General features: G+C 39.7%; 1 protein-coding gene and 1 long non-coding RNA gene across 2 annotated transcripts in view; one reads left to right on the top strand and one right to left on the bottom strand.

Annotated features, from left to right (window-relative positions):
* Positions 1-7,203: 7,203 nt before the first annotated feature.
* On the bottom strand, positions 7,204-8,380 carry LOC117462907 (uncharacterized). The gene is made up of 3 exons (XR_004553859.2): positions 8,052-8,380; positions 7,730-7,822; positions 7,204-7,555 (listed from the first exon to the last, which is right to left on the bottom strand). It is a non-coding gene; the product is annotated as an uncharacterized lncRNA (long non-coding RNA).
* Positions 8,381-8,634: 254 nt separating this feature from the next.
* Positions 8,635-11,186, top strand: part of LOC117462906 (major facilitator superfamily domain-containing protein 12-like) — a 28,223-nt gene continuing 25,671 nt past the window's right edge. Inside the window, exon 1 of the mRNA XM_034105274.2 lies at positions 8,635-9,444. Coding sequence (XP_033961165.1) covers positions 9,297-9,444 — 148 coding nt within the window. The 5' untranslated portion in view covers positions 8,635-9,296. The remainder of the gene's footprint in view (positions 9,445-11,186) is intronic.

Raw genomic sequence — 11,186 nt, 5'->3', positions numbered from 1 at the left:
TTTTGTAGGCATTGCCTCTTGTTTGTCACTGTTCCAACAGTTTCTCTATTTGGTTCCATGTCTTCTGTCTTTTCATTGGAAAGGTTAAAGCATCTGATCTGATTTTTACCCTTTCCTTAATATCTGCAGCTGAGCCTGGCTCTGCTTCTGGTCTCAACTTAGTTTCTTTCGGTGACATGCTCTCTTCCTATTCGAATGAATATTAGTAAGTTATCAAAGATTGAAACACTAATCCTCCGACTAGCACCTTCGTTCCTGATAAATAATATCCTATGTCATCCGAACTTAACTTTAAATCTGGGATTGTTTTTTTTTTGTTAAAAGTTTTTTTTTTATGAGAAAGTTTTTTGTAAAATTTTAATAAATTAAATTAAAAGATAAAAAATTATGCAGATTTTAAAATCTGAAATGTTAAAATAAAAATTGTACAGTGTATCGTTTTGACTTTGAGATATGAAAATCTAAATCTTGTGTACAGTCAATCAATTGGTGTTTTGAATATTCTACAGTGTAGTTTGAAAGTCTATTATGTAAAGTTTCTTATAATTAGAAACCACTTTGTAATTCTATCCTGGCGATTGGCGCATGTGTTCATTCATAACACTTAAAATCAAGCTTCAAAATGTTATAGTATCTTTGTAATAATTCTGTATTACCAGCAGAGTGCGCTGTTGTAATTTCCAGCTCAATCCACTAGGGATAGCTGTTGCAAAACTAACTCTTTCAACAAGAAGAAGCTTATTTCCTTAAAAATGGGAAGAAAATTAGAATATGGTTAAACAACACAGCACATAACCGCCAAAACACATTTGCAAACAAGAATATCTCAAATGAACCGCCAATACGCACTTGCAAACAAGAATACTTCCAAAACCAGACTCCTACAAATACCAAACTTCCCACAGTAAGATAACCTGTCTATTTTATAGTTCCAACTCTGCAAAGAGATATGCTTTGTCCTTCTCAATATGGAGTGCCTATCCTCATGTGAGTGTGACTGAGTGTATAAAAACAAACAGAGTACTCTCAATTAGCATTTCACGAAATGGCGACTGCCGTGTGGCTTATTAGTGTCCAGGGTGTGAAGAGTCTGCAATTATTTTGCCTGCCTCAACAGAGCAGGCAAAATAATTGCAGACTCTTCACACCCTGGACACTTCCTGTTTGCTCTTCTGCCCTCCGGTAGACGCTACAGGTCAATTCAATCAAGGACAAACCGAATGAAAAACAGTTTTTACCCCAGAGCCATACGAGAACTGAACACCGTCAAACGCTGAACTGAACAGTTACAACTTCCAACTGCACTACTTTTTAATAGTTGTATTAACTTATGAACTGATCGACATCAGAGATGCAAAATATCATCCCTGTGTTGTTTTTTTATATTGTAAACTGTATTTAAATAATGTGCGGGCATGTATGGATGTGTGAGCATGTTTAATGTGCATATGTTTATATAGATAATATATTTATTCGTTGTATGTGGAAATGCACTGCGAGGATTGCTTTTTTAAATTTCGTTGTACCTGGTGCGATGACAATAAAGGAATTCTATTCTATTCTATTCTATTCTATTTTCAGCATGAGGGCAAAACAAGATGGCAATTGATTTTCCAACCTTTAACCTGAAGAACAAAGGGATTTGAAAACACACCTCGTGTCTCTCACAGGGGAGTTTAAATAATGGCCGAAGTGAGAAGGGCCCCGGGTAGTGGCAGCGTCAATGTGGCACTCTATACATGTATGTAACCTGCTCAGAGGGAACTGGAACTGTGGGTGTGCTTTGACATCTATATAATAATCATACCTTTATGTGATTAAATATACTAAATTCTGCTCAGTTGTATTTAAATAAACAGAACATGTTTCGGCAATGCAAACATTTTAGAACAATAACTCCAATGTGTCTAATAATTCCTTTTAGTTTCTAAATTGAGAAAATTGTAGATACACAACGTTTAATGTTTAACATGTTTAGTTTACCACATAACGGCGAAAGTGAGTGATAGCTCCTATAGTAGAGGAACAAACAAGCCCAAAAAAGGCTTTAGTTATCGAGATACCCCTACCCGAGGTAGAACATGGCACAACCATGTTTTTTCATTACTTTAATATCTGTAATATATGAAACGGATTGTTGTATACAAATATTTTACTGCAAAATAAAAAAATATGGTTGATGTATGGAACCTTCCCATAACCGAAAATAGTGAAAATGTAGGCTCCTCTGAAGGGGGCCATGTCAACCTTATCACGTGTATATCTGGAAATAAGGATCAGAATGTCACCAACTTTGGTTGATATGTTCAGGGTGAGGCAAAGCATACACTAAAGCACATTTTGTACCAATACCTTTGTCCATCTTTGTAAAATATACAATCAAACACTGATACAATTTAGGCGGAAATGAAATTTGAAAGGAAAAATCCAAAAGGTATGTTTATACTTTTCTGTCATTATTAAAGTTAGGAGACCAATCCCCAAAAAACCTTATTTATATGTACCAAAGAGTGTTATCTTATGATAAAAGTTGGTTATTTGACTATTAGGGGCTGGTAACCTCTTCTGTCACCAGCCCCTAACAGGTTGCTAGTGCAGCAAGGTCTTCAAACTGACAAATAGAATGGGCCCTATAGGTGTAAATGGATGAACGAAAGGACACAGACCATAGTTTAAGGCAAAAAACAAGATTTAATATAATTATTTTTATATAATATATATAATAATAAACCCATCTTTATCATTCTTAATGCATTTATATTTATATTTAGTTAATCTTTGAATTAACATGGCGATAGACCTACTGTGAGCCAACAGGCTTGCATGACAGGCTGCATTTTCATATGACATAAATGAACATTTTTTACTGAACAAATCAAACATTAGTTAAAATTAAACCATAAATTCAAAATACATACACAGCATTTAGTCAATATTTTCATTTCTATCAGGAGAGGGAACAATCTGTTGTGTTGCCATGGTTTTTGACCGATATGACCACCCAAACTCCATTAAGCAACAAGAGAGACAAAGACGTGGAGCAGTTGGAGATGCAGGACCAACACTTGTGATCTCAGGGCACACTAAAGTGCCAAATTACAGGAGGTACTTGAGTCGCAGTGGAAACAAGGCTTTTCTTTCTGCTTTTGTTTCCAATTACATAACCCGTACTGGTCCATGTAGACTCACAGAGGATCAGACGATCATCTTGACTGGAGGTTTTGAAGATACAGAAGAAACCAAAACCATCCTAAAGGACAGGGTGGAGAGCTTCGTGGATTTGATGAGCGACCAAGAAGAGGCAGACACCAGAATAGTGCTACATGCCATCCACCTTGCAAAGACATACAAAAGAGTTATCATCAAATACGATGATACCGATGTCCTTGTGTTACTGTTGTATTATGCAAGTTGCAGCATGTTTGGCTCAGCTTTAGTCCTGATGCACAAAGGCAAAACAGGCAAAGAGAGGTTTGTGCCCATCAAAATGATCTGTGCAAAGCTAGGGAAAGCCTTATGCCAGTGCCTCCCAGCTTGCCATGCACTGACCGGGTGTGATACAACGAGCAGCTTTTTCAAAATTGGAAAATCAACTGCTTTCACAAAAATGCAGAAGCATGTGGATGAGCTGAACGGTCTAAGTCACTTTGGTTCGACAGGAAACCTGGCGGACTCATTACCTATGGCCCGACATTATGCATTCATTTTGTATGGCCAGAAGAAGAATCAGAAAGGGCAACAGTGTACAAGCCTGGATGAGTTGAGGTATGTACTGGCATCCACCTCAGACATGCCTGCCTCTCAACTTCCCCCGACTGAAGATTCATTTAGGCAACACGTATAACATGTACCAAACTGCTGTTTGGTGCCACAGTCACCAAAAAGAAACAGTGCTTTGGAGTCCTGTGGGGAAAGGTTGGAGGTTGATGGAGGGAGTCATGCAACCAGTGATGTATGAAAAAGCGGCAGCACCGCAAAAAATGCGACATTTAACAAATCTCTACTGCAAGGACAAAAAATGCAGTCAACAGAAGAAATGTCCTTGTTTTGCAGCTGGATTGCCATGCACTGAATTCTGTTCCTGTGACTGTCTGGAGTGCGCTAACGGAAGTGTGAATGACAGCATAGTTGCACACTAGAAAAAATGTTGAGTCATTTTGTAACTGGATATAATTGATGATTCATTAAAGAGCCTGTGACACGGTTTTCCCCCATCATCCAAACCCATCAATTTGAGTACATATTGTCCCCTTGAAAACCGTTACTGAACTGATTTTGGATATTTGTACTTTGATAACCATTAATCTGCCTTCAATGTTGACCATTTTCTGGATCTTCTCGCGGATTCTTCAAGTCCCGCCAAATGATGGGTGACGTCATTGCGGGCACAGCGCTCCAGCTGCACCGTCCAGGATCCCAGCATCTGCATGTAAACCTTTATATATATACAGTCAGATGTAAACGCACGACGGCGCACACAGCAGCTCAGACAGCGATGACAGGTTAATGTTGAACGTGTCTGAGAGCTCATATGAGGCTGAAGGATCGGTTTATGTTGTATCTGTAGAAGTTTAGGAATGAGGTGCGTCAATATGGGCGATCATATGGTCATGTAGCCAGTGGTGGAATGGGACTAAAAATCATCCCGGGACTCTCGACCGGCCCACTTCGGTACCGCTAGTAAGCTGTCAACGGGGGGAGTGGGGGATGTAAAATACAAATATAATGTCTGTGTCTTTGACATTAGCGCTGCTCGCCACCTGTGCCCTGTACTACGAAGCCAGTTCAACAGACCCTGGATATGTTTGAGTAACAAACTAACAACAACAAACTAACAAACGAGATCTCGCTAAGCGGTCCTACGACGCTGGTTATCAACTCGGTAAATCAAGCCAGGGTTTCTCTCTCCAGCTGAGAGCGCGTTCACGTCTAAGACACGAGTGGATCTGACTTTAATTACATTTGTCTCGAGTGTTTCGTCAACATAATGTGTTAAATAATACTTCTGCATACAGTCTGTGACACTGAGTGTTGCACGGCCAGATGAGGCTGGAGAAGCTGACTCAGATAAGGAAATATATGATATATTATGATATTATATGATCGATGATCTGATTGATGATGTAATATGAATGATAAGTGCGACACGTCGGCGTCTTCTCTGCATACGGCAGTTTACACTGTATTTTATTTATCCTGTAATATGACTTGAGAGATTTAAACTCCGCACACTGAGTGGATCTCTTTTCTATAGACGCCGGAGGCGGACAGCGTCAGGTAAAATAAGTTATTTAGCCTTCTCAAACCTGAGCCTCACGCACCGCCTATGGGGGATGTGCTAGTTACTTATCCGACCGGCCCACTTCGGTACCGGCCCATCGGGATTCGTCCCGATGGCCAGTCCGCCACTGCACCCAGCCCACGTAAACTGTCAACGGGGGAGCCTCGCTGCGGGGAAACGGTGGACCTAGTGTCCCGATCGGAGTGGGAATAATAATAATAATCCGTGCATTTTATCTATTAATTTCCCCAACATTGTGGTAAAAAACCACACGTTTAATCCACGTTGTTGGTGTACTACAACTACAAAAAGCATCGGTTTGTTTTCTCATCAGTAAATGCAGACCGGCTCAAACAAATCATCCTCACTCATCATTTAATGTATCATATGTTCGCCGAATTGACATGAAAGCACTAACAAATGTAGTTTCATCCACTTGAGTTTATAACCACAAAAATAATCGATTTGTTTTTATATCACATCCGACGGGAGGAAATTCAGCAGCTCTCACTCCCGATTTTTAATCCTAATGTAATCATCATGTTCACCACGATCATTTATGTTTATGTCGCCGAATTGACATGAAAGCACTGACAAATATGAATATACTGTAGTCAACTTCATTAAAACGTTCTTAACGTGCCTAAACTCAGTAATTCACCATTTCTACGCATGACAACACACTGTGTCCGTGTTTGGCTCTCGAAGCGTTCCCGCATTGACGTCACTTCCGGCTTCCCCCAAAACTTCAAAATGAGTGAAGGAATTTCCCCGCGATGTTCGAAATTATTGATATTTAACGAAACGGTATCGCTTTTTCTTTTTTAAACTGACGGTTCGAGATTACTAGGAGCCCAATATTTCATTGCACAACAGTTGTTGGGATGGTGTCACAGGCTCTTTAAGGTTTGAATGTATGATTCATTTTTGATTTTTCCATTCATTGTGCCGAAATCTCTACTTTAAATGTTAAACGCTGTTTAATGTGCTTGCATTAGTGTAATGTAATTTGTCTCATTCTATGAAATCTCTCTTTTTCTGTGGGATTTATGTTTATGTATATATTTAACATTGATGTATGTTAATGTTAAGGCAAATTTTAGGAATGATAAAAAGTAGTCTAAATCCTATAGGCTAAATGTCTTTCCCTGATATGTTTAAATGTAAGAACAATAATAGACTTTATAAAGCAAATTTGACTAAATGCTGTGTATGTATTTTGAATTTATGGTTTAATTTGAACTAATGTTTGATTTGTTCAGTCAAAAATATTCATTTATGTCATATGAAAATGCTGGAAAATGCTGTCATGCAAGTATCGCCATGTTAATTCAAAGATTAACTAAATATAAAGATAAATGCATTAAGAATGATAAAGATGGGTTTATTATATATATTATATACAAATAATTATATTAAATCTTGTATTTTGCCTTAATCTATGGTCTGTGTCCTTTCGTTCATCCATTTACACCTATAGGGCCCATTCTATTTGTCAGTTTGAAGACCTTGCTGCACTAGCAACCTGTTAGGGGCTGGTGACAGAAGAGGTTACCAGCCCCTAATAGTCAAATAACCAACTTTTATCATAAGATAACACTCTTTGGTACATATAAATAAGGTTTTTGGGGGATTGGTCTGCTAACTTTAATAATGACAGAAAAGTATAAACATACCTTTTGGATTTTTCCTTTCAAATTTCATTTCCGCCTAAATTGTATCAGTGTTTGATTGTATATTTTACAAAGATGGACAAAGGTATTGGTATGTGGTAACCGTGACTGAAGTTGCCATATGTAAAGCTAGTCACTGACAACGCCACCTCCTGCTAAGGGGCAGGAGGAACCCGTGGACCCTAAATGTAAGTCGTGGATTGATTTTAAAGCTTCCCTTAATCGGTTCAATTATGACAGAGGCATGAATTCCAAAAACATAACACAGCTTTATTTAACAAGTGTTTGGAAACCGTTTAAAATATCGATTCATGTCAAGTATAAATATGGCAAATATAATTCAATACATATATAAGTTACCCTCCTCAGTTGGGCAGGCCCGGTCCGCTGGGTTGCAGTGCCTGCTAATCGTGAGGGACAAAAACAAGAAAAGCAACACACCAAAACAACATAAGCATGCAATATTTAAACCACAATCTCTATAAAATAATAACAGTGAGATATTTAGCATACAGAAAAGAAAGTCACACCGTGCAGTCCCTACACTGAAGGCAGGCAGCGTTCCACCCGGGCCCAGGCCTACGCCGCAGAGGAGCGCAACCTACGACACAAATAATAAAATGATTATACTGCCATACACTGCACATGAAGAAAATGAACAAGAAAATACACAAGAAACACTATAGGACAGTGGCTGGCCTGGTCCTTTTGAAAAGGAAACAACATAACATTCACCAACTCAATATAAAATGAAAGAGTTAAAAACAAGGCATACTTCCACAGAGTAGATTTCCAACTCAGCATAATCCTGCCGGGGAAATGGTCGCTTAATATCCCGGGTAGCTGGGCCGGTTGTGTACATTAAGCTCTGTAAAACACATAAATAAGTTGCTTAAAACACAATAAAAAACGTCGGTTTAAAAACGCCATTTAAAAGCAAATTACATTAGACACGGTCTTGTGCCTGTCGGGAGAGTTTCCCTCCGTCAATGGTAAACTCTCGTCTTGCACTCGCCCTAATAAAACCAAACTAAATGAGCCACTTGCATAAGTTAATTTAAAAGACCATAAAACCACCTTAAAACTGTTATTCCTACCTTTGTGAGAGGGAGAAGACCAGTAACAAGCAGCCAAGAGAGACTCTTTTTTTTTTTTTAACTGACGGCAAACTTTTTATGGCTTCCTGTTTACCTGGTCACCGGTCATGTGACCGCATCAGGTGACACTGTCAGGTGACAATGACGTCAGATTCCCACAGGTACAAAATGTGCTTTAGTGTATGCTTTGCCTCACCCTGAACATATCAACCTAAGTTGGTGACATTCTGATCCTTATTTCCAGATATACACGTGATAAGGTTGACATGGCCCCCTTCAGAGGAGCCTACATTTTCACTATTTTCGGTTATGGGAAGGTTCCATACATCAACCATATTTTTTTATTTTGCAGTAAAATATTTTTATACAACAATCCGTTTCATATATTACAGATATTAAAGTAATGAAAAAACATGGTTGTGCTTTGTTCTACCTCGGGTAGGGGTATCTCGATAACTAAAGCCTTTTTGGGGGGTTTGTTCCTACTACTACGCTTTGTTAAATATACGATCTTTGGCTCACGTGAGGAAGTGAGCCCGCGAGGCTTCCCCTATTGGCCACGAGGAGAAGGAGAGTTACCTATTGGTCCATCCCTCCTTTTGCGCTTACATGATCATTACCGGTCAGCGTTGTTGTTTACATCTGTATTTGAATTGCTAAACGTGTGTAGCCGGTTAGCTAAAGGTTACCGGTGCAACGGCTCGGTGTTCCCGTACCGAGCAGGAGTTAACGTTACCCGCCGCTGCTGCCGTTGTATGAAGAACAGTCACTGGAGTGGGCTGTGTCGAACTGTGGTTACCTTTAATGGGATAGCCCCGACAGAAGGCTGATACCTCTCGCATGAAGTCATGTTTAACTTTTGTATCTAGTTTGCTCGGTGTTGACATGTCAAAATACGGGTACGAATGAGGCGAAGGAAGCCCTTTTCCTCCCAGTAGCCGGTCTCTGAGGTGCTCCTTCTGGCTCAGCTCTCCAACATCACCTGATCACAAGGAAATTGAAACCAAAGGAATGGAACGAAATATAATTGTGTCAGGGCAACATATGTCTTGCTGAACGGAAACCAACAATGATAAGTATATATTTGGAACATTTACATGTGAAAAGGGGAACCGAAAATCCGTGTGACGTTATTCAGATGTGTTGAGGTCCGTTTTACCCGCCAGTGTGTCGGGCATATTCTGTCATCGCTGTAGCTGATGAAGGCGCGTGACTTCTGTTTTGAGTGTTTTATCTGGAGCCATAATGTCGGACGCTCAGAGGTCTCTGCCCCCCCTCCTGAAGCTCAGCTATGCGGTGGGACACGTTCTGAACGACCTCTGCGCCTCCATGTGGTTCACATACCTGCTGGTGTTCTACCACTCAGTGCTGGGCTTCCAGAACACATATGCAGGTAATGTGTGTGTATATCTACACATCTGTCTTGTCTGTCTTTCTGCTTAAAGAGGCCCTGTCATGCTCATCTCCAGGTTAATATTAGTATATTTTGTGTCTCTACTGCAGTGGTTCTCAAACTTTTTCTGTCAGGCCCCCCCTTTGGAGAAAAAAAAAGTCGGGCCCCCCCAACACAAAAAGTCACGTAATGGGCCAAGTTAACATTTATTAAAATACATCAATATGAACGTGAGCATTCCTTTCAAAAAAATAAAAAAATCACTTTGCTAGAACAGTGCTAATAAAACAATGCTCCATAATTATGTGTGGTGAACAAAAACATAATACAATTGTGCAATCCCTTTGCTAGAACAATAAGTTATAATACTTGAAAAGTGAAAGAAAAAAATGAAAAGAAAGAAAATGTTGATATTTGGCAAAGTGTGTCTTCTTATCACAGCATTAGTGGCTGCAATGAGCCTGTTTGGCACTGCACATTTCTTCAAAACAGGGTTGCAGGCTCAGTAGCGGCGCTAGAGATTTCTTTTGGGGTCCTGTGGGGTAGCTTGACGTTTCATAGAGGGTGCTCAAACATTTAGGGTTTCCCATTAATGTACCGGGCGCTACAGTGGAATTTTCTACTGTAACAATCCCCACGCACATACACAGTGTACCCGCGACTGTCACAATGAAGGCTCGATAATCATAAGCAGGGGTAAAGTGCTATTTTTATAGGTGGTGTGTGCAGGGCCGTATCCACCATTGAGGTCACCGAGGTCCAGACCTCGGTAATTCTTTCCGAGCTGTGTATATAACTAAACTTGTGAAATAACTGCACTAAAAGGGATTCTTTGTAGTACTTCCATTTACTGACGATGGGGGCGCTGCATAACTATGCAGCCTCGATTAAAGCAAACAGAAGAAGACGACATGTATCAACATAAAAAAATAATTTCCATGTAAAAAAAGTCACAGTTTGTCGTAAAACTGTTGAATTATAAGACTATGAAAAATACGCAACTAGAAAGACTACAAATCCCAGAGTCGCGTAAGTGATGTCATAACTGATGTCACAATTGTTTTCCTCCGCTAAATATAAGAGATGGCTAAGATAAGATAACTTTAACAAGATGCCTGTGTGCTTCAAAGTACTGTCACACCGGTGTGATCATTCTAGACTATAATACACCATTTAAGCCCGGGGGAGAAATGCTAACGGTAACGCCACATTAGCATCGGCGATCTGTTCTACTTCATGCTATAGTATCTGCACAAATGGTTGACATTAAACATTAAAAAGATCAGGCAGTTCAGAGAGAATCAAAGGAAGGCAGGCAGCTTTGCATGACATTCTTCTGGACGTGTAGATAGTGAGGGTTGTCAATCAATTTTTTGACAAGACAGTAGTGACGGCCATCTTGGTGACGTGTGTTGTTCTGCGAGACCAGAGATGTAGTTCATTAAGCGTTTCACACAAAAAATGGTGTTACTTCACAGTTTTACGACACATTTTTATTTTATTTTACTTGCAAAATTATCTTTTAAATTGACAAACATCATATGAGTAATTCGTGGCACAATTCAAACGGGAACGAAAGATAATTTTTCTCTCTCCATTGAGTTCAATACATAATTTTTTCTAAATAAGGTCCCATGGAGCTCCCTCCCTTCCTCTCTCTCGCTCACACACAAAATGGCTCGTTCCACACACACACAGAGCCGAACTTGAATGAAACAGAGACCCAGGCGTACTGTATCATA

Source organism: Pseudochaenichthys georgianus, chromosome 17 (genome assembly GCF_902827115.2).
Source record: "Pseudochaenichthys georgianus chromosome 17, fPseGeo1.2, whole genome shotgun sequence".
Taxonomy (NCBI): domain Eukaryota; kingdom Metazoa; phylum Chordata; class Actinopteri; order Perciformes; family Channichthyidae; genus Pseudochaenichthys; species Pseudochaenichthys georgianus.
This window is presented reverse-complemented; position numbering and strand designations above follow the sequence as displayed.